Source organism: Hippocampus bargibanti, linkage group LG06 (assembly GCF_051943395.1).
Source record: "Hippocampus bargibanti isolate YZ-2025 linkage group LG06, ASM5194339v1, whole genome shotgun sequence".
Lineage (NCBI taxonomy): Eukaryota > Metazoa > Chordata > Actinopteri > Syngnathiformes > Syngnathidae > Hippocampus > Hippocampus bargibanti.
Genome location: NC_142739.1, coordinates 3,811,157 through 3,838,402, shown reverse-complemented (window position 1 = coordinate 3,838,402; position 27,246 = coordinate 3,811,157). Strand labels below are relative to the sequence as shown.

The following is a 27,246-nucleotide window of genomic DNA, read 5'->3' as shown; positions in this document are numbered from 1 at the left end:
GCGTGCCTCTTCTAATCATTGGGTCTTAATTATGAATGTCTAATTCATAACTCCGACAATCAATGTTCAATGTCATCTAACCCAAAAGAAAAAAGGTCCCAATCACTCTTTACTCCTAAAGCCTTTTTTCCAATTTGAGCATTAGTCACTCCAGTACTGTGAACCGCAAGATAAAACATTTTAAAGAACTTTGAAGTTCTGTTTGTGATCTAATGTAGGGAAAGAGATGCCCATTTCACGGTAAGATCAGAGCATTGTCATCAAATGGTTAACATAGTATCGTTTTGCTTTGCTTGAATGCTGCTGCGCCGATGACCATTTTGTGTCTGGGAGGTTGTGTCAGGAAGGGCATCCGACGAAAAAGCTTGGCCAAAACCAACATGCGAATCAAATTTGAAGATGGAGGACACTGATTCGCTATGGCGACGCCTTGGGAAAAGCCGAAAGGAAAAGAACAGGGAGATCACTTACTGGAGCACATATTGAGTTCGGGGCTACGCATGCCGTAGTAACCAGCTGGACAGTCATGAAGGCATTCGCCATACTGTCTCATCCTTTCTCTCCGTAGAAACAGGAAAAGTTTAGGCTGGCAGTTTACACAGCCGTTGTCTCTGGAGCACACTGAGCAGCCTTTACAGATGGGGTATGCTCCATAGCTAGCTGCAAGACAAAAAGGAGATGCAATCAGTAAAGGAGAACCAAAATCCCACAAACTCTCACCAGCTGAAAGTACAAAGATTTAAAAGAACATTAATGGTCATAGGGCGGCCCAGTAGTCAAGTGGTTAGCATGCTGGCTTCACAGTGCAGAAGTCGTGAGTTCAAGACACGGTCTGGCCTCCCTGTGTGGAGTTTACATGTTCTCCCCGGACCCGCATGGGCTTTCTCCGGGTCCTGCGATTCCCTCCCATATTATGGTCTAACTGTGCCTAGGTTTGAGTGTGACAGTGACTGGTTGTTTGTCTCTGCGTGCCCTGTGATTGGCTGGCAATCAATTCAGGCTGTCCCCCACCTAGTGCCCGAAGACGGCTGGGATAAGCTCCAGCATCCTTCCAACTCCCTCGCGCGACCCTAATGAGGATAAAGCGGTCTGGAAAATGGATGGATTCATGTTCATCATTTAACACAGCTTACATGTTCAAAGGGAACTCGGAACACACTTAAAGTTTTAAAGTTTTATAATCGTACCATTTGTTCTTATCTTATGATTTGTTTTATATTAATTCAATAATAGGTAATTTGTGTTGTATACCCTATATAACATATAAACCTCAACTATACAAAAGTACTGACATATGGCAACATCATATGCACATGCAGAGAGCCTTGAGTAACGGCACGAGTGAAAGGCAGGTTTAACGTAACGGCACATGATTTGAAGGAGAGTTCAGATAGCAAATGGCGATACTTGTTTAACGGTGTTGTAAAATATGTTTGTGTTCATTAGTTATTTAGCTAGAACACTTTTAAGATCTGTAATGTAAATATGTCAAAGTCATGATGTGGGACATTTTCTCAATTGACAAAGTTATGTAATTGTAATATCGACCTTGTTCAACCAAGAGTGCCAAGTGTCTGAGTTCATCTATTTTATGTCTTCACGATTGGATTGAAACATGTTTTACAGGTATCTTGTAATGTTGTGTTTTGTGAGTCCTTTCAACTATTTTATTGCATTTTGTCCTACCTTTGACACATTACCGTCTCTCATATTATCCATCTGCCGTAATAATATTGGATTTACACAACTGGATGCTAAAATAATATTGCACTGAATGGAACTGAAAGATATCTTGGCAAAAGTAATGAACTGTGTGGCTGGAAAACTCATTATGTAGCTTATTTTGGGCTGCTCAAACCTATTAATATCGCCTGTGTGCTATCAATAGAACTATTAAAATAATAGAGAAATTACAGACATGGGTGCTCATCTACAATCAAATAAAACATTTTACAATGGATGCATTTCAATCTGTATTTTGAAAAAAAAAAAAAAACAATACAAAACAAAATAAATATGTGTATGTGACCTATCATTGGACCGCTCTGTGAATTTGAATTTGAAGGTATGCTATGTTTGATCCTGTGCAGCTGATCTCATGTTCTCAATTGAGTATGTTAGTGGGCAAAAAAAGAATGGCTGGATAGAGTGGAGACAACCTTGATTGCTGATCTTGGGAGATTAGGTTCTATTTTTCTGTGGAAAAGGTTTGAGGTTGAGGCCACAGGTATGTCTTAAAGGAGGCCATATTTCATTGTCTGGAGCTGCGCTGTCTATGTCTGCTAAGAATGCCAGACAGTGTACACAAATCCACATCAGGCTTCTGCAATTGTAACATATAAACTGCTTGGAAATGTAAGTTAACCAGTGATCTCAAAACTGTATAGTTGAGCCACCTTGATGTGTTTTACAACATTTGTGAGTTGCAACTAAGACGAGATGAGAGGCGAGAAAGTCAAGTAAGCAGCTGATGTTGCATTTAGGATGACTGACCTAAACTGGCAGGAATGTGTTCTTTTAATGTGTCATCCATTGGATGCGGTCTTTTCCTCTTGTACAGTACACTTTTTTTTCAAAATGACTTTTTCATTTTGACACATGCATCCCTTTGTTTTGTCTACATCGTGTCATGCAGCGCGTCTTTCATGTTTGTTTTGTTTTTGTTTTCCTCTGCCAGTCATATTGAAATACAAGTGACTTAATTCTACAGAACGCGTGTAATGATTTTTTTGTGTGCGTGTGTGTGATTGTGTGAGTGTGTGTGTGTGTGTGTGTGTGCGTGAGTGTGTGTGTGTGTGTGTGTGTGTGTGTGTGTGTGTGTGTGCGTGTGTGTGTGTGTGTGTGTGTGTGTGTGTGTGTGTGTGTGTGTGTGTGTGTGTGCGTGTGTGTGTGTGTGTGTGTGTGTGTGTGTGTGTGTGTGTGTGTGTGTGTGTGTGTGTGTGTGTGTGTGTGTGTGTGTGTGTGTGTGTGTGTGTGAATGTGAGATTATGTTTTGCGGTTTACCATATTGAACATGTTCAAAACTAGATTGAGGCTCACATGCCATTTGAAGAGGCCCTCCCCATATTCGATAAAGTGGATCGTTTTTGGTTTCAGCCACAGAATACATATAATGTGGAGCAAAACAAGTCCACATTTCCCACTTCTAACATTCAAAGTGAAAATTCCACTGATCCCTAAAGCGCTGTATTTATGAAAAGACAGGGACCATGCAGTCATGGCAAACTTCAGTGAAGAACCCCTCGTGAAGATTTCTTACTCAGTGTGACAGGCCTGCAAGGCAAAGTAACTATTATATAAGGCCACTGGTCTTCAGGAAGCAAATTAAAACATTTTCAAATATCCTCTGCATCACCCATCAACAATCCATTATGACAGTTCCATTCTGAATTAATGTAGTGTGCTGAAGACAGATTATGTTTGACGTTGGATTTACAAAGGAACATGTATTCAATATGCACAAAACATTTGAATACAACAGGTCAGCATCTTTAGTCTTGCTTGTTGTGTTTGAGATTTATGAATTGTAATAAAATATTGAGCAAGTCAAATTAGCTTTTAATGATGATGATAAGCAGGCCGCTTCAAAAGAATAGAAACAATGACCAAATCCTGTATTTGTGTTCTTGAGGTCAATATGCAAGTGGCGATCAGTATTACTGTTTTATTACCAAGTAATTCAATAAGGATCTGATAAAAGTTATGATTGAAGCGTTAGGTGGGCAAAAGCGAATTATGTAAGCCTTCGGCGGCCACATGACATCATTGTCATTCTTAATTTATCAATGTTTGGGGTTTCACCTGTTATTTTTTTCAGTCAGTGGTAGTTGGGGATCAGTGACGTGCAGTCAGGTGAGGCAGGTGAGGCTGTGCCTCACCTGTCATCATGGAAATCTCATCTCATCTCATTTTCCGTACCGCTTATTCCTCATTAGGGTCGCGGGGGTTGCTGGAGCCTATCTCAGCTGTCTTCGGGCACGAGGCGGGGGACACCCTGAATTGGTTGCCAGCCAATCGCAGGGCACACAAAGACATACAACAGTCACTCTCACACTCACACCTAGGGACAATTTGGAGTGGACAATGTGGTTTTTGGAGTGTGGGAGGAAACCGGAGGAGCCGGAGAAAACCCACGCGGGTCCGGGGAGAACATGCAAACTCCACACAGGGAGGCCGGACCGGGACGGGAACCGGCGACCTCTGCACTGTTAGCCGGTGTGCTAACCACTCGACTACCGGGCCGCCCCATCATGGAAATGTCAAATGAAAAAATAAATTAAACAGTTATATTTAGTTGGTGATTTGTACTTTAAAGTTATTTTCCATTTAACTTGTTTTGATTTTTTTTTTCAAAATCACTGAATTTTCACATTCACTGTTGAAATACTAAACTCGAGACGAGCGGTGAGGCAGCAGCCGGCTGAGCCTCACCATGGATTGCGCAATGACTATGCTAACTGTGCTGGCTTGCTTTGCAGTGAGACCACATTGCTGTCCCTCTGCATAACGCTATTAAAGTGTTCAAAAAATTTGTAGTATATGAACTACATTTCTACACTTTAGCTGGTGTATATAATGTACAGTCACTGTACATTATAAACACTGTACAACAAATTTTTATCAAAACTGTGTGCATAAGTGAGGCACACAGTTCTCCTGCCTCATGACAGGGGGCGCTGGTGATTCCAGAGATTCTTCTTGCAACTCCTCGGCTGCAGAATAGAATTAGTGACAACAAGCTACAGTAAACAGTTAGCAAGTTAAGTGCAACCATCCAGTCATTTTTTTCGTGTTGCTTGGCCTTATTTTCAGAATGGAGAATTTTCTAAACTGGACTTTCAATCAAAGCAGGAGATAATTAAAGGAAGACCAACACCGGACTCACAAACGGTGAGGGATGGATGTAAATCTCCTGGTCAGCTTCTCAGCTTTTTGGCACAGAAGGATCTCATTGAAACTATTCCTGGGGCGACAAAGTTGCTCCAGCTCGTGCTCCCTGTTCCAGTGACTACAGCATCAGTGGAGCGGTCATTCTCAGCACTGAAAAGACTGAAAACATACAGTCGGAACAGGACTGATCAACGACGACTTTCTTCACTGGTAGTGATCTCCATTCAGACAGAGACTTTTAAAACTGAAGAAAGATCAGGAAGGCTTCTACAAATAAGTTATCGATGCCTTTCTTCAGAAGCAGCGGCGCATGGACTTCATTTATAAGTAAAGGTAACACGATAATATGTTTTAAATTATTTTTTCGACGCTAGAGTTTGTATATATAAAGAATGCTGACATGACATTTTAAACAAAACACGTTATCTGTTGCCAATCAAATGGTGAATAAGCTACTCTGTTGAGTTCATATGTTTGTAAATCTGACTGTGATGGGCAAGACCCTTCAGTGTGTAGGCTAATGCCTACCTCATACAATGGTGAGAGACAATAAATCGAATGACATGCCGGCTCAGACGTCGCCCGGCCAAACAAGGTCTGCGTCAGGTGATGAGGAACCAGAGCACCTTGATGGAAAATGGGCTACTCGAGCAAAGCGGAGATGGACGAGATGCAATAACATGGCTCTGTTGGAATGCTACTACTCAAGCAACCCTAGTCAGAGGGGTTACATGCGGAGAATGGAGGCTGAATGGTTACTTCGAAAGCCACAGTCACGGTTGACGACGAAACAACTAGTAGCACAGTGTTCCAATATCCACAAACGGCAATTGCTATCACAACTTGAGTTGAGGTCCAACACAAATTCCAAGGAGAACGGCCCCAGGCTGCCACATCAGTGGAAGAGATGAAAAGGTTTCTTCAGCCGTCAACTGTACTTCTTTGAATGAAGTACAGATGACGGCTGAAGAAACCTTTTCATCGATGGACCACTCCTGTACGACTGAGAGCTTACACAGACATATCAGAGGAAGAGGTTAGACCAGAGATTGGGAGGCAAGCCCCAATTAATGATGAGATTGGGAAGCCAGCCCGAATGAATGAAATGCTGAGTGAAGCAGCAACTGACCTGAGAGATAAGATCATGGCAAGAATGAAAACTGGGCAACCAAGAAACCAATTATAACGGCTATGTGAAGTACCACCTGAAAGTCTCACGGAAACTGTGAATGCAGCACTGAGAGCGATCCCGACCGGAACGATCACGAAAAACCAATGAGCTGATATGCGCTTCAGCATCAGTGATCCTAGAGATGCTTGGCTGCAAGAGCAACCGTGAGAGCCACGATATTCGTTACCCACCATGGAAAAGACGGTTGGTGGCTAAGATCAAGGCGGCTCGGAAAGATGTGAGTTAATTGACGGAGACCCAGAGAGGTGTGAATAAAAGGCCAATACCCTAGAGGTGCATGCAGATAACCATACCTGAAGTACTCGAAACTGCCAAACAAAGGCTCCAGGCCTTGTCCAGTTGCCTAAAGACGTACACGAAAGAGATGAGGCCAGAGGAAGAAAAGGCTGTTCACAACACAACCTGCGAAAGTGTACGCTCAGTGGCAGGGTTCTAATAGCAGAGCAGACCCTCCTCGGCTGGAAACTGAAAGATACTGGAAAGGCATATGGGAGAAGGAGGTTGCACAGAACAGCAGTGCACAATGGCTGGTGACTCTGAAAGAGGAGCACAGCAACCTCACTGAACATGACCCAGTTACCATCACAGCGGAAGACATACAAGAAAAAGTCTCATGTCTGAAAAACTGGATGGCAACAGGCCCGGATATGGTCCACATCTACTGGCTAAAGAAACTTACAGCACTCCACGAGCGCCTAGCAGCACAAATGAACCAGTTGCTGATGGATGGGACCCACCCAGCATGTCTAACCGAAAGGCGTGTTTTCTTTGGATTTACCATTTGATGTCTGTTACTTGGCACACCGGCGGTTTAATTCTTCTCTAGGCAGCACCAAATGACTGAACTAGCTATGGCCATTTTTCAAGCAATTGCTTTGATAGGTATTCCATTTCATCTCAGTTTCATAACTGCTCATTTTTCACCCATAGGCAAGTCTGATTTTTATGTTAGTTGTGACAAGTTACACTACAACTATAAAATGTAGTCTTTAAAAGCAAAACCTGTGTCCGTCATATTGTTTGGATGGTTCATGTAATAAGAAATCATACAAAATAGCAAAACAAACCAAATGTTCTAATACTTTAGTTCATGTGAAACATTGGTGTGTTCAAGTGGTGCGAGAAAGTGCTATCCTGTAAGATCTGCATACAATCCCAATACAAATAAACAGGAAAGCAAATATTCATTTCTTTCTACACATCTTTGGATGTCAAAACACTCACACGATGACAAACGGAAAGTAAAATGTATTATTGTTCCAATACATTTGCTGTGAACCACAATTATATAAAAGTGTAAAGCAGTGGTACACTATAAAATATTGTTGGATGATTTCTTAAGGACTCATGGCATTACACAGACCCAGTGACGTGCGGTGAGGTTCATGGCTGGTGGGCACTGACGTCATCACAGTCAGATTTACAAACATGGACTCCACAGAGTAGCTTATTCACCATTTGATTGGCAACAGTTAAAGTGTTATGTTTAAAATGTCATGTCAGCATTCTCTATATACTGTATACAAACTGTAGCATAGAAAAAAGAATTTAAAAAATGTTATTATCGTGTTACCTTTACTTGATGACTTGAAATGAAGTCCAAATCTCTCTGTCTCAATGAAGATCACTGCCAGTGAAGAAAGTCGTCCTTGATCAGTCCTATTCCGACTGTATGTTTTCAGTCTTTTGTGCTGAGAATGACCGCTCCACTGATGCATGAGTAGCTGGAACAGTGAGCACGAGCTGGTGCAAATTTGTCGCCTCAGGAATAGTTTCAATGAGATCCTTCTGGGCCCAAAAGCTGAGAAGCTGTCCAGGAGATTTAAATCCATCCCTCACCGTTTGTGAGCTATACAGTCCGTTGTTGGTCTTCCTTTAAGTATTATTTCCTGCTTCGATTGAAAGTCCAGTTTAGAAAAATATTTCAATTTAGATATGTAATCCACCATTCTGAAAATAAGGCCAAGCAACACGAAAAAATGACTGTGTTGTTGCACTTAACTCGCTAACTGTTTACTGTAGCTTGCTGTCACTAATTCTATTATTCTGCAGCTGAGGAGTCGCAAGAAGAATCTCTAATCACCAGCGCCCCCTGTCATGCGGTAGGAGAACTGTGTGCCTCACCTATGCACACAGTGTTGATCAAAATAAAATAAAATAAACACTGTAATACAGTGTTTATAATGTACAGTCACTGTACATTATACACACCAGCTAAACTGTAGAAATTTAGTTCATATACTAAAAGTGTTTGAACACTTTAATAGCGATATGCAGAGGGACAGCAATGGGGTCTCACTGCAGAGCAAGCCAGCACAGTTAGTATAGTTATTGTGTAATCCATGGTGAGGCTCAGCCGGCTGGTGCCTCACCGCTCGTCTCTACTTAGTATTTGAACGGTAAATGTGAAAATTCAGCGATTTTGAAAAAACATCCAAAAATGGTGAAGTTAAATGGAAAAGAACGTTAAAGTACAAATAACTAAATAAATTGGCTATCTAGCTAGTTAGCTAACTGTCTAGCTGGCTATCCATTAGCTATCTTTTAGCTAGCTGGCTGGCTTTCTATCTATTTGAGTTACTTTTGGGTTGAGTGAACGTTGGCGCATGTGGCTGCCGCTGCTCACCCACAGAAAAAAAACGATCCTGTGACTGTAAAGTGACCTTGAGAGTTTTGAAAGGTGCTTAGAAATGAAATGGATGATGATAATAACCGTTTCATTTGTCATTTGATGTTTCCATGATGACAGGTGAGGCACAGCCTCACCTGCCTCCCCTGACTGCACGTCACTGCACAGAGCCAATCTCCTATGAGCAATTCATTTCGAAACCCTAATAAAAAAGTATTGACTTTCTCAAAAGAAAATATTTGCAGAATATTTATATATTTTTTTTTTTTTCATAAAAATGACACCTTATTCATTGGGAGGCTCCTATTCTGAAGTATATATTTCAATAATCATGTTGGAATTGGTTTCCTATAAAGGTCATCTTCCAGTATAAGGTATATATATATTTTTTTCTCACTGTTTGATTCATAACACGTGTAAATATGAGTCTGTGACATGATTTAAGGTTGATATCTGTGATGTTTGTCATTAGCATGGAATAGTCTTTGATAATCGAAAGCATGTAGAAACGAACGGGTTTGAATTTGGTACTGTTGTGGCATCCGTTTGTGACTCATTATCCAAGTGCGTGCATTTTGTTTGCTCCCCGCCCATTCAACTCAGGCAAAATGACTCACGGTTAGACCACATGCAACTGAAATTGTGCATCAGCTGCCAATCTCAAATGATTTTGCAGATGAAATGATGCAATTCGTCTTTTCATTAAAAAAAAAAAAAAAAACCCAAAGATTTACAAACCAAAGTGTTCCACGTTGCGGAACTATTAGTGTAAATCAACAGTCTTTCTGTCATAGTTTGAGAGGTGGTGGATGGTTGCGGTCCCCAAAAAATCAGGCAGGGGGGAGCAGAAGGGTGAATTTGACAAATTGTATTAAAATAAAGTTAGCAGGAAACAAATCTAAAACATCGAAGTCATCAGAACAGAAAAGAACAAAGTATCAAAGAAAACCATGAGTACAAATCTGCCAAAATGAAACAAACCTGACAGGGTGAAGAAAACACAATGACCTGACATCGAATGGTCGTGCCGGGAGTCCTTTTAACTGCCACTGATTGAAATGACCAACACCCGTGCAGGTGCAGGCGGGGCCGACAGCGCCACCCGTTGGTTGCCAGCCAGAATGTGACAGTCTGCCACTGATTGAAACGGCCGACACCTGTGCAGGTGCAGGCGGGGGTGACACCGCCACCTGTTGGTCGCCAACCAGAATGTGACACTTTCACAAAATCTACCAATAGTTTCACCTTTTTACCAAGGGCAGCATTGTAGTTACGGTGTCCTCTTGGCAGCCATTATGAATTTGGTGAAACCATTCGAGTGTTTAATCCCCTTGACATACTACATATAGAGCACATGACAAATTAATGAATAACTAGTTTTCAAGTTTGAAGTCAAAGACAAAGACTGTCAGTGTGGTTCTCATGGGAATATTTGAAATGTTGGTTCAGTCGTTAGAAAGCTTCGTGGAATTTCACAAGTTTGATTTGCTTTCGCAGCCCAAATAAAATGATGGGGCGGGCCAGATTTGGCCCCCGTATCTTGACTTTGACACCTGTGATCTAAATACACATTCACATACTCTTTGATCTGTTTCCTTTGGCAGTTGTGAGGTTGAGCAGAATCACGATGTAGGTTGGGCTGGTATAAAAAAAATAATACATAAGTAAATACATAAATAAGTAAATAAATAAATAGATACATAAATACATACATACGTAAATAAATAAATAAGCAAACAAGTGCAGCAGACTCCATTAGCCATGAAGGGAATGTGGCTTTGTTCACAATTCTCAGACCTCCTTGGCAGGCTCTTTTGGTGACCGTGATTTTGCCCGGTGTCACGATCCATTCGCCACCAATCATCGTTCTCCCGGGCAAGCGTTTGGGTGCACTGAGGCCATCCACCAATCGGCCAATGTACCGGTCCCATTGGAGGATTTTATTTTTTTACTCTTTTACTGGTCAAGTCAGGTGGCCTTACAGCTGCCCAGACTGACCACTGTGGAGTCCTAGCTCGTCTCTGGCTGGCTCTCAGATGTATTTTTTTTTTAATTCAGCTCCATGGTCACCCTGTGCGACCTTACAGAGGGTGCTGACCAATGTGTGTGTATGTGTAGCTGTGTCGCTTAAAATCTGGAAAAGTATTTGCGGTGTGTGTGAAAGCTTACGTTGATGAAGCCATCCTCCAGGAGATGCGCCAAAAACAGCACGATTCTGGCTCACTGCATTTCAATGGAGCCAACAAAATGAAGAGACGGTGGCCACAAGACGCCCACATATCGGGAACTAATCAATCAGAGAAAAGCTGTTTTCCATATCAAATTAAGGCGAACGCAGGCCCAATAGGAGCAGTGGGTCTTTAACTCTTCATATGAGCATCAATTACATTGGATTGGATTGGACTTGCCATTATTAGTCTCGCAGTGGAGAAATTTACATTTCACAGCAGCAAAGTTATGAAAGAAATGAAAGTAGAAAAGCAAAACATAGGAGCTCCTGGAAAGGCAGCCATTCTCGCGGCGCCGTCTTGAAATCAAAAGAACAAAAAAAACTAAATAACAAATAACATGACAACACAAAGACAGAGACATTCGTTCTTAAGCACTTTATGTACCCGCTTTGTTACATAAAGCAGTTCCAGATGAAAGAGGAGAGGGTCAAAGCGTCTCTTCACCAGTGGATCAGGGACATCATGGTGGAATGTGCACGTCGACTACAAGCTAAATGTTTAAAGCAAAAACATTCTGTGTCTTGGTGATTTTCTACGATTCCTGATTTCAATTGATGGTCGTGCACTTCAAGCTTGCACGTAGTACAGAAAGATTGAAATTCCTCAGTGGTAAAACTTCAGCTCAGTGAAAGTGAATGAATGACTCAGCATGAAAGCACATCAGTCCACTGGTTAGCACGCTCGTCTCAGAGTACGGAGGTTCAGGATTTGATTCCTGGCTCTCACATTCCAAAAACATGCATCCTTAAATGTAGAGACACACCGATTTAAATAATTGAAAGTTGAAAAAAAAAATATTTGAAAACAGATTATGTCTCCACATCTTTGAAGTTAACTAATTTCATAAAACTGAACATAGTGTTAAAGTAATGGGTATGATGTTAATAAAATACTTTGAGACTAAAAGGTACACACATGATCGTTTCTGCAGTTTTCCCATATGTCTTCCATTTTTACTTGCCAGCTAAACATGATGCAAGTGAGAACATTACATTCTATGACCTTTATTACTTTTCCGTCAGTTGAAGCATCAAATACTTTGAAGTTGTTTATTCAAAGTGCTTTAAAAATTGCTGAGAGGTAGAAAATACTTTATTTTTTTGTTATTGCTAAAACACTGATGAACTTTTTTCACCAGTCATTCTTTCTCACAGAGACTATGCCAGCTCTCTTTGGGCTAGGCACGGCACATCCATATATGTCGGGGCAATCAGATAAACAACATTTCTCACCTGGGAACTATTTAGAGCATTCAATCAACCTAACATGCTTTTTTGGAGGCTGGGGGGTGGATGTGGTAAGAAACAGGAGTACCTGGAGAAAACCCACACAGGCATGCAGAGAAAATGCAAAATCCAAACAGGAAGGCCAACCGAACCCACATCTGCACTGTGAGCTAACAACTCACTAATTATTTTTAAATCAAAACATTTTTTGAAAACTAAAATTTCTAATTGTTGTTGTGACAGTACGCAGTCATGAATCATGCAGCAATAAATTTCATTGACCCAAAACATGTTTTTTTCTGTTTTTACTTATTCCTTGCACACCGAATCAAGACACGGAATCAAGCAAAGTTGGGTCAACCAAGTTGGTTGCTTTTTGGGTTAAAATCAACCAAACAAATGGATAAAACAAAAGCACCACGAGATAAAGAGTGACGTTAAATAACAAAACTATACGTTCTTAATGGTTTAATGTTTGGTCAATGTCTGACAGTCAGAATCGGGTAAAATGGCCACGCTTCAGGTGAAAGATTTTGATTCTTTGTGAAAAGCTTTACAGAATTATACCCTTTCTCAGAGTCAATTATTGTTTCTCCAACTGCCTTGTTAAATGATGGTATGAATTAACTGGTGCTCCAGTTTAGAGGAAAATGAGAGAGTCAGATAAAGACCACATTGCCCCTCCCAGCCACTGAAGACAGACGAAACCAAGCCAAAGTAAACCAAAACAAACCATTACCATCGTGCAAACTTGTGAAAAGATGCAGAAAAAAAGTCTTTGAACTGATAACCGCTACGAAATACTTAACTAAAAAATATATGGTGGCAAAAAAATGAGTTTTATAGTAGTTAGGCATAATGAAGGGAAATGTATTTACCAATTTAGCAAAAAAACATGTTCGATCCTTCCCATATGTAAATAGTCTGGTTCTATGGACTGAGTCTTTTAACTGGTTATCTTGTAAGCACATGTTTATAATTTTGGATTGTTCTGCTGCTCAATGGAGTGGGAATAAATTAAGAAAACGCATTGGGTGTGAGAAATATTTCTCAGGCCAACTAAATCCTGTAATCTAGTGGGTGAGGTTTGACAAAGAGCAGCCAGTCAGTGCTGAAAAAGCCACGCATGTGCAAAATATGGGCTAAATTACAATTTATTGAGCATGTTATAACAGAAGCGCAAGGGAAGTTGGTTGGTTTTATGCATTGATTTGTTACGAATCATATGCATGTGTAAAAAATCCGATGGACGGACAAAATCTTAATGTTGTGCTTCACTGAGCTCATTGTGTGGGAGCTAAAATTTAAAATGTAAACCCCCCCCCAAAAAAAAAAAAAAAAATCTCGAATTGTCGCTTGTTCATCTCAATCTGTCATCAATCTATAAACTTGTTCGTCAACTTTCGTCGATTTCGACAAAAATGTCTTCTTTTTCATTCATCTTTTGTTTTACGACAGCAGCTTGTCAAGAGAAGTATGCCAGCATTCAGCATGCACTTTTCATCCTTGCAATAGGTATCACCGCAACATATATTGTATTTGGACAGAGCAGGTGTAGGAGCACTTTATGACACTGTACACTTGAAGCACAGTAGGGGTTATCTCATGACTTATGATGGCAGACAATCTCTCTCTCTCTCTCTCTCTCTCTCTCTCTCTCTCTCTCTCTCTCTCTCTCTCTCTCTCTCTCTCTCTCTCTTTCACTATCTATCTGGGTAGAAACAAACATGTGGTTTGATTCTTTCCAATTATTCCCTTCTTTTGCCCATACATCTTTATTCAATCTCTCTTATAAAAGAAGAAAACAGATGTTCCAGTGATCTGGCCCGGTTGAAAGCCCGCAAAAACTATAAATCAGCTGTTCAGTCAATACAAAAAACACATTTTCGTCAATAAAGATGATACATTTCAAACGTAAGTTATTGCTGTATGAAATTTTATATTATGACTCAATGTGGAAATGTGTCCAAAACACCGTCAGGGGAGTTCAGAACTCCTGAAGGCTCCATTTGGAAATTATTATTAGTTCAGCTGTTCAGTCGGTCTTTGCAAAATACAGTCACTCTGTCACACAATTTTAAGTGATGTGGAACTTCATTACAGCAAACCAAGCAAAGATAAGGGACTGATATCCTCAAACAAGATCCCAAATGGGGGCTCTTGACTTGCACATTTATTTACTCTAACAGATTTCTCAGACTACAACAGGTTTAAAAGTGGTGTTGACAGGCTCAATGAAACGAGGAAGGTTTGCCCGTTTTGGCATGGCAGCTCTGATAGTTGTTTGCGACAAAATTTGGAGGGTTAATCAGTTTCGAGAAAAAAATGTTTATTGTGAGTCACTCATGGTGTTATTGTACACTTGCCTGACTTGTGTCCGGGTAGCCTGGAAATGGTTCCCACTAAGTAAAGGTGTGAACATGCATGTATATAGTTGTTTGCCTCTACGTGTGCCCTGTGACTGACCGGTGACCAGTTCAGGGTCATTTATTCCGCCTATTAGCCGAGGTCTGCTAAAACAGGTTTTCGCAATTCCCGCGACTCTCTTCAGGAGAAACGATGTTGAAAACTGATGTATGGATGGAAATTGTCTCTCGGCATTTTAGTTTGTATTGACCTGGCTTAAGAAGGATTTTAAATTAAATTAAAGAAAGAGGAAATCATTTACAGTCTTTCTGTACTCTCGTAAAATTCAAGTTTTGCGTCTGACACATCCTCTGTCATTACGGAACGGTTTTGGTGGATAAATGGGATGCAAAAGTACAGAGCATACATTTTATATTTGAAAATTTTCATCCGGGATGCTTCCCCAAATCTACGCCAACTGCGAATGAAATGAATTTCCCTCCATTTGAGGGATAAGTCCATGGGTGGAGTTGCTCTGATTAGGCCACGTGTTGGCAACTCACCACACATAAAACCCACACCTAATTTTCACACACGCAGCAAGCACAATGCACACTAACAATATGTGTCTTATGATTCACTCACTCACTCACTCACTCACTCACTCACTCACTCACTCACTCACTCACTCACTCACTCACTCACTCACTCACTCACTCACTCACTCACTCACTCACGCAGGCGACTGTCTCTTCTTTGGGTTAGCTTCATGTCGGGCCGCAGTCAGTACATCACAGGAGTGGAGCAGCAAACTGATGGGCATGCTCTGAATATTTGCACTCCATGTTGCCTTGCTGTCTTTCACACCAAAGGTGCCGATCGTGCTGTGTACCATTTGTCATAGCGTTGACCAAACATCCAACTCACATCTGATGACCAAAAGGTGTTAGATGTGGATCTTTCCGACATGCCAAAAAGTGCTAGCTCCAGTTGGGAGAGATATGTCTTCTGAGCTGGTGACTCATGAAATCAGATTGCGGATCATCAAACGAAAAACAAAAAAAAGGCCATAGAAGTATCAGATGCAGCCAAATGTATGAAATTATAAATGATTTCATGGGCTCACATATTTATTGGAAGTGAAGAAAAATGGTGATACAAACAAGAGGGGAGCATTTCTCTTTTCTTCCATGGTAGCGCTTTGTTCCGGCTTCAGCTGTTGTTAAAGCACTATATAAACCAATATGTATGTACTACATTGTATTTTGGACAGCCGCCCGCGTTTCAAGCTCGTAAACCTCCAGACCCATATATTTTAGGAATTAACTCTTTCCTTCTGATGTAAGAAGAGGGTCTACGGTTTCTTATGCTGCATTAATGTTAATGTAGTCCTAAAACTCAATATTCTGTGGGTCCTGGAATTCGAGTGACAATGACAAAAACCCGGACACGTCTGACAGTGAATAAATTAATCTGAGTGACTGCCATGTTGCAGAATGAATCATGTGATTATCTCGATTTTAAAGCCGTGATTATTAAAAACCTCACATTGCGGCTTCGATGATAAGTGCACATCCCAGTGCACGTCTCAAAAAGTCAATCCGCGAGAAAATTGCTGAACAATGCAATGATTTATAATTCAGCATTTATGATTAATGACTGTTTATATCTATTCAACAACATCAAAGCCTCTCTGTGCCAACTGTGTTCATATCTTGGGCACTATTTGTACTTTTATTCAAGTCTCACTTGTAAGTATTTCATTCTAGAGTTTCGAATCTCCACTCACAATACAAATGGATGACTTAAACTACAAATGAGGAACACTGATTCAACGAGAGCCATATCCACACTGTTCCAGACCCCCTACTAAAATAAGCCTGATTGAAACAATCAGCGCATCAGCAAGCTATGTAGAAGCTTGAAACAATCAATTGAATAGGTGGCACTGATGTAGGAAGAGCTAAAAAACAAGCAGGATATGGCTCACGAGGAGTTACCTACCCCTGAATTAATCTATATACTCCCACCACACTTGTGATAAACAAATTGTATCCACACATCAATCGATGAGAAGGTTTCTTCAGCCGTCATCTGTACAATTTTGAAGGTTTCGGACGTTTCGCCTCCTATCCAAGAGGCTTCGTCAGATGAGAAGGTTTCTTCAGCCGTCATCTGTACAATTGTGAAGGTTTCGGACGTTTCGCCTCCTATCCAAGAGGCTTCGTCAGCGCTGACGAAGCCTCGTCCGAAACCTTCAAAATTGTACAGATGACGGCTGAAGAAACCTTCTCATCGATGGACCACTCCTGTACGACTGAGAGCTTACACAGACGTATCCACACATCAAGCAAGTTCCTGGTGCTCTGTCATCTGGCTTCACTGTACATAATTTCATTCGTACAAAACTGTTTCTTAATGGTGGGCACTACTCGGGCATTGTACCAGCAAATGAATTGTGTTGGTGCTCCAAGGATGTGTGTGAGTGTGTGGCGTCACCCTGAGGCAGACCACCCTCACGGAACATCAGAGGTACGCAGCCTTGAGGCAAGCGCTGCATGAGGAAACAGAAGAAGGGAAAGCGTGGAGGTATAATGGTGGGCACTACTCGGGCATTGTACCAGCAAATGAATTGTGTTGGCGCTCCAAGGATGTGTGTGAGTGTGTGGCGTCACCCTGAGGCAGACCACCCTCACGGAACATCAGAGGTACGCAGCCTTGAGGTACAGGCTCCTTCGGGCTCAGAACGCTGCCTACAAAGCTGGCGATGAGCTGGGCCTGAGAACAGCCAGGGCCAACCTGTCACGTGGCATCAGGATGGCCAAGAGACAGCACTCCAGGAGGATCGCCAACCACTTCAGAGACAGTAGAGACACTAGGAACCTGTGGCGTGGGATACAGACCATCACAGACTACAAGCCCTCTCCACAGACCTGTGAGAACTCCACCACTCTGCTGAATCAGCTGAACGACTTCTTCGCCCGCTTCGAGGCAGACAACAGCACTCCAGCACAGAAGACCCCACCACCTCCCGGCGAACAGGTGCTGACACTGTCCCAGGACAGCGTGAGGCGATCCCTCAGAGGGACCAACTCACGAAAAACCCCGGGTCCCGACGGCATTCCTGGCCGTGTTCTGAGAGACTGCGCTGTGGAGCTCACAGATGTCTTCACGGACATCTTCAACACATCTCTGAGCCAGGCTGTTGTGCCCACTTGCCTCAAAGTGCATTAATGTTAATGTAGTCCTAAAACTCAATATTCTGTGGGTCCTGGAATTCGAGTGACAATGACAAAAACCCGGACACGTCTGACAGTGAATAAATTAATCTGAGTGACTGCCATGTTGCAGAATGAATCATGTGATTATCTCGATTTTAAAGCCGTGATTATTAAAAACCTCACATTGCGGCTTCGATGATAAGTGCACATCCCAGTGCACGTCTCAAAAAGTCAATCCGCGAGAAAATTGCTGAACAATGCAATGATTTATAATTCAGCATTTATGATTAATGACTGTTTATATCTATTCAACAACATCAAAGCCTCTCTGTGCCAACTGTGTTCATATCTTGGGCACTATTTGTACTTTTATTCAAGTCTCACTTGTAAGTATTTCATTCTAGAGTTTCGAATCTCCACTCACAATACAAATGGATGACTTAAACTACAAATGAGGAACACTGATTCAACGAGAGCCATATCCACACTGTTCCAGACCCCCTACTAAAATAAGCCTGATTGAAACAATCAGCGCATCAGCAAGCTATGTAGAAGCTTGAAACAATCAATTGAATAGGTGGCACTGATGTAGGAAGAGCTAAAAAACAAGCAGGATATGGCTCACGAGGAGTTACCTACCCCTGAATTAATCTATATACTCCCACCACACTTGTGATAAACAAATTGTATCCACACATCAATCGATGAGAAGGTTTCTTCAGCCGTCATCTGTACAATTTTGAAGGTTTCGGACGTTTCGCCTCCTATCCAAGAGGCTTCGTCAGATGAGAAGGTTTCTTCAGCCGTCATCTGTACAATTGTGAAGGTTTCGGACGTTTCGCCTCCTATCCAAGAGGCTTCGTCAGCGCTGACGAAGCCTCGTCCGAAACCTTCAAAACTGTACAGATGACGGCTGAAGAAACCTTCTCATCGATGGACCACTCCTGTACGACTGAGAGCTTACACAGACGTATCCACACATCAAGCAAGTTCCTGGTGCTCTGTCATCTGGCTTCACTGTACATAATTTCATTCGTACAAAACTGTTTCTTAATGGTGGGCACTACTCGGGCATTGTACCAGCAAATGAATTGTGTTGGCGCTCCAAGGATGTGTGTGAGTGTGTGGCGTCACCCTGAGGCAGACCACCCTCACGGAACATCAGAGGTACGCAGCCTTGAGGTATGAGGTCGAGCTGGGGGACAGCCGGCCCTCCCAGCTCCTGCAACGCCTCGAGACGGTGGCGGGCAACAGCCTCAGGGACCAGAGTTTCCTGCGGCATGTCTTCATAGAGAAGATGCCCCCGATGATCCAAGCAGTCCTGGCAACCCACACCACCCGACTCCACCTTGCAGGAGTTGGCCGCCCTCGCCGAAAAAGTTGCGGAGGCGTACGCGGGGCAGCCTACCGATTCTGCCATGCAGCGTCCTCCGACGCCAGGGCCCTCGACTGATGCTCTCCAACTGCTCGTCGACGAGATGCGTGCCCTGCGAACCGAAATCCAGGAACGCAGCCACAGTTGAGAACGCCGCCGTAGTCACGGACGGCGCCCCATTCAAGAGCGCAGCCCAAGCCGCAACCGGCTTTTTTTTTTTTCCAAGATGGCGGCGCGTGCACACGCAGCGGCTCCTCTCTCTCCCGGCAAATTGTTTTTTTTGTGTTTATTATGTTTGTCTCACTCGTGTAAATGTCCGTCTCCGTCTGCCTCGCTACACCCGAGGCGTACCTACTCCCGTGAGGTTCTGCTCGACATCGGCAGTTCATTTTTAAAACCAAAACCAGCTGAAGCAGAAGTGCTACGCAAGCATGGATTGCTCAGAGAGTCGGCTCGTCCACTAACCCCCACTCTTCCACCGACCCCCACTGCTGTACCCAACCCAGAGTGGAGGCGCCACAAGCGCTGCATGATGACACAAAAGAGGGGAAAGCGTGGAGGTATCCGCATTAGGCTCGCGGCTAGCCCTCACCGGCCGTCCATCCCTACCATTACGCTGGCGAACGTGCGCTCGCTGGACAATAAAATGGACTACATCAGACTTCTCCGCTCAACTTCCAAGACCGTGGGTGAGTGTTGTGCCCTTGTGTTTGTGGAAACATGGCTGACCGACAGCATACCGGACAGTGCCATCCAGCTATCCCAGCTAACGAGCTTCCGGGCAGACAGAGCGCTCATCGAGGGGGGGAAGACTCGCGGCGGGGGACTCTGTGTCTACATCAGTGATGCCTGGTGCCGCAACGCTGTTGTGGTATGCAAACACTGTTCACCACTGATGGAGCTTATGGTCATAAAATGTCGGCCATTCTACCTGCCGAGGGAATTTAGTGCCATACTGCTGGTAGCAGTTTACACCCCCCCGAGCTCAATTAACAACAGGAGCATGGCATTGAATGAACTCTACCAACACATCAGCGAGCAACAGACAGCCCACCCAGATGCTTTCCTTATCTTGGCTGGCGATTTCAACCATGCCAACCCGAAAAGCGTTTTTCCACAACTCCATGGACACATTAACTTTCCGACTAGAGGTAACAACATTCTGGACAATGTCTTCACCACACACAAAGGAGCCTACAAAGCCTACCCCCTCCCCCACCTAGGAGCTTCGGACCACTCCACTATTATGTTAATGCCCGCATACAGGCAATAAAGCTGACTTTGACTTTGAACCCGGCTGCTGACATCAGCGTTCTGCTACTTTCTCCTGCAGAGCGCCGGAACCCCGACGCTGGAGTGTCCTTGCAAGCTGCCAACTGCACCACTATCAAGACGTATGGCCAACGGTTTCTCAACCTCGACTTGGGCCTACGTCACTCCTTCCCTTTTATCTTCACCATTGCCGATGTTCCTCACCCCATCCTTGGCGCGAACTTCCTGCACAAGTTTGACCTGTCCGTCAACATCCGCAGGAAGAGGTTGACTGATGAGACGACCGGCCTGTCTGTGCACGGTAGGACGGCCAACCCTGCGCTTCTTCATCTCTCGCATGTAGCATCTCCTTCATCTTCTCCATTTCACACGCTCCTTCGATGATTCCCCGACCTGACCAACCCCAGTCGGACGACCCTACCTGCCCCCGACATTGTTCACCACATTGTGACCACTGGTCCCGCGAAGTTTGGATTGGATTGGATTGGATTGGATTGGATATGCCTTTATTAGTCTCACAGTGGAGAAATTTACATTTCACAGCAGCAAAGTGATGAAAGGAATGAAAGTAGAAAAACGAAATACATGAGCTGCTGGAAAGGCAGCCACTCTCGCGGCGCCGTCTTGAAGTCAAAAGAACAAAAAAAAAACAACGTTTCAACGTATTCGCCGCCTTGCCCCGGAAAAACAACGGATTGCTGAAGCCGAATTCAACCACATGCTTCAGCTTGGTATTATCCGTCCATCGGACAGCAAATGGGCCTCCCCGCTGCACATGGTCCCCAAGGCAAAGGCAGGCGACTGGCGTCCCTGCGGTGACTACCGAGCGCTGAATTTCGTCACAGTTCCTGACCGCTAACCTCTTCCTCACATCCACGACTGTGTCCTTCCTCCACAGACAAACAGTGTTCTCCACCATCGATCTGGTAAGAGCCTACCACCAGATTCCTGTCGCGAAAGAGGATGTTTCGAAGACGGCCGTCACCACCCCATTTGGCTCGTTTGAGTTGCTCCGCATGCCATTTGGCCTCCGGAACGCCGCTCAGACTTTTCAACGCTTCATCGACTCTGTCCTGCGCGGTCTTGACTTCTGCTGTACCTACATCGATGACATCCTCATCGACATCAACTCCCAAGACGAGCACCTGCAGCACCTGGAAACGGTCTTCAAGCGTCTGGACGAGCACGGCCTGGTCGTCAAGTCCGACAAGTGCGTTTTTGGCCAACTCAAGATCAAGTTCCTTGGCCACCTAGTCGATGGCAAAGGAGTGTGCCCTCTACCCGGCAAGGTGCAGGCCGTCCGTGACTTTCCCACACCAGAGACGGTAACTCAATTACAACGATTCCTTGGGATGGTAAACTTCTACCGACGCTTCATCCCGAACTGTGCCGAGGTTGCCCTGCTACTAAACTCGCTGACTGGCAACAAGAAGAAGCATGTTCCCGTCGACCTCTCCTCCGAGCAATTGGAGGCCTTTCAACGGCTGAAGGATCTCGTTGCCGATGCAACACTCCTAGCTCACCCAAGTCCCGATGGCCAGTTGTCTCTCATGGTTGACGCCTCCACGGTTGCAATCGGTGCGGTTCTCCACGATGGCCTTAATGGTGACTCTGGAACCATCGCCTTCTTCTTCAAGGCCCTCCAGCCGGCCGAACGCCGATACTCCACCTTTGGCAGGGAACTTCTTGGTGTCTACCTCAGCGTGAAGCACTTCCGGCACTTCATCGAGGGTGGACACGTCATCATCTATACCGACCACAAGCCACTCCTCTCCGCCATCCCCTCGGCATCGACGCAGTACCTGGAGCGAGAAGTTCGCCACTTGGACTACCTCTCGCAATTTGACCTTGAGTTTCGCCACGTCCAGGGGGCTCAGAACAAGGTCGCAGACACCCTTCCTCGAGTTGAGATCAACGCGATCCAGTTCCCCGACGGTCTTGACTACGATGAGATTGCAGCAGCCCAGGTACAAGAAGGTCTGGCCGACCATGCCAATGACTCCTACATCATCGCTGTCCCTCTCCCTAACTCTGGCTGCACAATCCTGTGCGTCCAGTCCGACGTCGTCCCTCGACCACTGGTTCCCAACTCCTTTCGGCGAAAGGTGTTCGACTCTCTGCACAGTCTCTCTCATCCTGGAATTTGTGGCACGACCAAGATGCTGGCGAAAAGGTTTTCCTGGAAGGGACTGCAAAGAGACGTGCGAGACTGGGTGTGCGGCTGTCTACGATGCCAACGCTCAAAGGTCCAGCGCCATACGAGGTCACCCATAGGAATTTTTGACACGCCGGACGTCCGGTTCAGTCACGTCCACATAGATCTTGTCAGACCCCTCCCCCCTTTCCCGTGGCTTTCGGTACTTGTTGACTTGCGTTGACCGCTTCACCCGATGGTGCGAAGCCCTTCCCTTGTCCGACTGCGGGTCCGAAGCTGTTGTCGGTGCCTTCCTCCAACATTGGGTCGCCCGCTTTGGATCACCGAAGGCCATCACCACCGATCGTGGAGCCCAGTTCGAGTCTGCACTATTTGGCAAGCTGTGCCATTTTCTGGGATGTGAACGAAACCGGATGACTGCCTACCACCCAGCTGTGAATGGCATGGTGGAACGCCTCCATCGCCAACTGAAGGCCTCCCTGATAATCTGCCTCTGGTGTTGCTGGGCATCCGCTCCACGCTAAAGCCCGACATCAACTCGACTCCAGCGGAGCTGGTGTACGGCACCAGTTTACGCCTGCCTGGTGAGCTGCTCAACCCGACCAACCCTACGACTGTTGACGTCAATGATCTGCTCACCCGCCTCCGTCAGTTTGCGCTGGCTCTGCGGCCCCGTCCACCGCGAACATCGTACCAGCCGACGCACGTGGATCCTGCACTCCTAACATGTACGAATGCCTTCTTGCGGTGTGATTGGGTGCGTAAGCCCCTCCAGCCCCCTTACGATGGCCCGTATCCCGTCCTCTCCCGCAGTGAGAAGACGTTCCAGATTCAAATCAACGGCCGCGAGAATACAGTCTCCATCGACCGACTCAAACCGGCAGTCGTAGAGCACACGTTGCCGTGGTCCCGAACACCGACGTCGGCCACCCCACCAACAACGTCCCCCATGTCCGGTGGTCGACCTTCTTCGTGCCTGACCTCTCCATGTAGCCGAACGACCCGGAGCGGCAGACGTGTGCACTTCCCAGAACGTCTCACCTTCTACTGGCTCTTCTGAGCGCGTCCAGCTCGTTCTTTTTCCTGAGTCGCCTTCCCCGACTTCAGATCCAGGAGGGGAGCCCTGTGGCGTCACCGGTGCGCACCGCAGCTTGGAAGCCTTTCAAGCCCTTGATCTCCTTGATGTGCGTCACACCCTGACGCATCCCACACGCTTGAAAATGGTATAAAAGGAGCTGTCGCGAGACAGAGAGAATCAGACTCATCTCGGACTCAGACCCAGCATCGCACGGAGTTTCACAGCACGACTTGCTCGATCGACTCCACGCCACGATCAAGCTCTGCGCGTCACCTGCCTGGGAGATCTGACAACGAACCTACTTACAAATAAAGAGAACCATCAAACTCTTTAAGTGTTTATGTGTGCGTGTGCGTGTGCGAGTGTGTGTGTATGTGTGTATGTGTGTATGTGTGTGTGCGTGCGTGCGTGCGTGTCTGTGCGTGTGTGTGTGCGTGCGTGCGTGCGTGCGTGCGTGTCTGTGCGTGTGTGTGTGCGTGCGTGCGTGCGTGTGCGTGTGCGTGTGTGTGTGTGTGTGTGTGTGTGTGTGTGTGTGTGTGTGTGTGTGCACGCGCATCTTTTCATCTGTGCCATGTGGAAATAGACTCTTAGGACAAATGCCATGAGGCAGGAGTGTCCAAAAAAGTCCTAATGGATCACATCAAGCAAAATGAAAACAATGATGTGCTAAGTTAATTTCCTCTCAAGAAAATTACTATGATTCTGGGTGTAGAAAAGTAAAAGGCTGCCACAATAAATAATTCAGTTTAAGCGTCATAAAGTGTGTGCAGACACACGATGTCCTTGTGAAAATGTCATTTCCAATCATGTGAAATTCAAGTAATATTAGTAATTGCTTGAATTGGAGTATTTTTCCAACATTTTTTTTCCAACCACATGTTGCTACGCTATCATAAGGACATAAAAAAACTGAACTCGTTCATAAAATGGTGTATCATTAAGGTTCTGATTGGAATGCTTTGCTGAGGGCTCTTTATAGTGGGTGTATGATGTAAAAAAAGAGGAAAACATGTTTTCATTTCACAGGACTCGGTGTGGTCTAGATTTGCATAGAACTTTCATTTGCCATTTTAGCAGATGCCTGTACCTTAATGCAACATGGTTTAATTGATTTATTGCCGTTTTGTACAGTTGTGCCGCCAACTTAATTAAACTTATTCCGTACAACACAATACTCCATAGCTTGGCAATGGCCAGGGGTTGATTGTAAAAATATATTACTGATGATAATGATAACACAATTGATTCATTTTTGTTACATTTATTCAGAGCAGAGTCGACAAACTCCGGTCCTGTAGATCCCACGTTAGACTTACCGTACATGCCCCGGGGTTCCAGCTGGTTTAGGATTTCAATGAATTTCTGCCACTAAAATCTCACAATCATTGGGCTCATGAGATTGGAAATGTGTCAAAGATATACCATATCCACAAACAACCAATCAAGATTAACTTATTTTTAAGTTCGAGTGCAGTTGCGTCATTTATGAAAATAAGGCCTTGTATGTCTTTCTTTCATGAGGGTACTTCATGATTTTATTTTTATTTATTTTTTATTACAAATCTATCACAGAGTCAGATACTGTGACCCTTCTGTGCCTTTGGACCATAGTTAATTATTCTCACATCATCATGCGCAAGAGAAGACAGTCCTCGCTACCCATAAAGATTGATGTACGCACGCACTTGCTAATCAGTCCCACATTGTCAGCTGCACTTCACTTCTGTCCACGACCACAACAAAGTCAGTCAACATGTAAACTCCACCAGTATTCTCTGAAGATAGCCAAACCATGTGACTGCTGCAGCTAACAACTGTTTATTTAACCAGGGATGTTGCTTGTGTCAACTGTCCCCAATCCATTCATTCATTCATTTTCTCTAGCATTTTATCCTCACTAGGATTGCGAGGGGTGCTAGAGCCTACTTTCGGGAGTAGGCGGGAGAAATCCTGAGAGTAGCATTGTCTCCATAGTGCAACATGCAAAATTTCATTTCATTCAATCTTGTATGGACACACAGGCTTGATTCCACAGCTCGACAGCATATAAAGTACTTTGACTATACTATTTTCACAAAGACAGCATTAATGACAATAGGTATTTCAGCGTCATTCACTCACTACACGTACATGAAATGAAATTAATTACATTTTCAAAAGCAAACTTTTAGTGCCATCATTCGGTGTTGAGGCAGTGTGCTGCAGAACTACTTCAAAGCTTGTTTATTTATTTTTTTCTTCTTCATGTGTGGATCTCATCTGGGGGGATTATTGTGTCAGATACTGAGGCTGTTTTTAATGGAAAGTCAGTGTTGAACACAATACAACAATGATGTATCACTTTGGAGCTCATTAAGTCACCCTATCTCCTCAGTTGTTTCCTTTAGTTTACCGTGCATCTGTTGCTTATTTCAATTGTGCAACTACAACAGCTGCATTACTATTAAAATGTGTGACTTTTTTTGTCACGGAGGGATTATCCTCGATTATATAAAGAATTCTTGACATACGAATATATCCCATATTTTATACTTTAAAATTATTTTGGTTTGAGTCAAGTTTCTGGCTACTTAAAAACCTTTTCACTCAACTCTACTCACCCATGTTATGTTCACCAGATGGTTGTGATCTTTTGCTTGCTGTTTTGGTTTCCATATGACAATATATTCTTTATTTATTTATTTTTTTACTAATAACGGACATCCAAAACAATAGACTCAATTTGAGTGACAATCTCCAGTGACAATCCAGTTTAAGAGACGACTCTCATGACACGTTTTCAGTCGTGATCTCCTGCTTATATGAAGTACTTTTTAACAAGCAGTTATCTTGTTTTGGCTGATATGATTCAGATGAATTTTAAGCAATGATTATGGGGAAATCTGCTCAGAAAGAAAGAGGACAAGATGATACACTATATATTATGCCGTATATCCGCTATATTATATATTTCATAACTGCTGCTGTGAAATGTCAATGTCTCCACTGCGGGACTAATAAAGGTAAATCCAATCCAATATTATATTCCAAACATCTGATTACATTATTGATCCAACAATCTTGGTTGGTGCCTCTTCAAGAGAAGCCTGTCAAACTCAATTTGACTCAGGTGACATTGTTATTGGGGTTCACTTCAGATCAGTTGTGACTGGGGAAAACAAAAAAAAAAATGTATGCTCAACTTACAATATTGCAAATACAAAACAAATTGATCACTATACTGTACATTATTTTTTTGTCAAATAAGATGCCAAAAAATAGCTTGCACTTCAATTTAAAGTGAGGTTTGCTAACACAAAGGATTCTTATACAATCCAAACATATAAAAAGTGAAGACATTTTGAAATGGTGATAGCGATTTCTCACAAAAAAAAAACATATTGTCGACACACACACAAAGACCTTGAGTTTGATACTGGGCTGTGTGTTAATTAGACTGAGGCAAACCCCGTCAATTGATTCTGCCACTGATATGGCCTTTACATAATAACTTACACTCCCAATATGCCTTTTATTACAACCACTTAAAGCTACAGCAAATGACCCTCCAAGACCTCTTTACATCTGACAAGCACGCTACGTTTCCCCTTTCTGTTACCCGCCCACCCCCACTTACTCACTGAGAGACAAT

At 43.9% G+C, this 27,246-nt stretch overlaps 1 protein-coding gene across 1 annotated transcript in view; it reads right to left on the bottom strand.

Annotated features, from left to right (window-relative positions):
- The window catches only part of rspo2 (R-spondin 2), a 91,006-nt gene that overhangs the window by 49,958 nt on the left and 13,802 nt on the right, over window positions 1–27,246 (bottom strand). Inside the window, exon 3 of the mRNA XM_088998144.1 lies at window positions 472–660. Within this exon, the coding sequence (XP_088854270.1) occupies window positions 472–660 (189 nt within the window). The remainder of the gene's footprint in view (window positions 1–471; window positions 661–27,246) is intronic.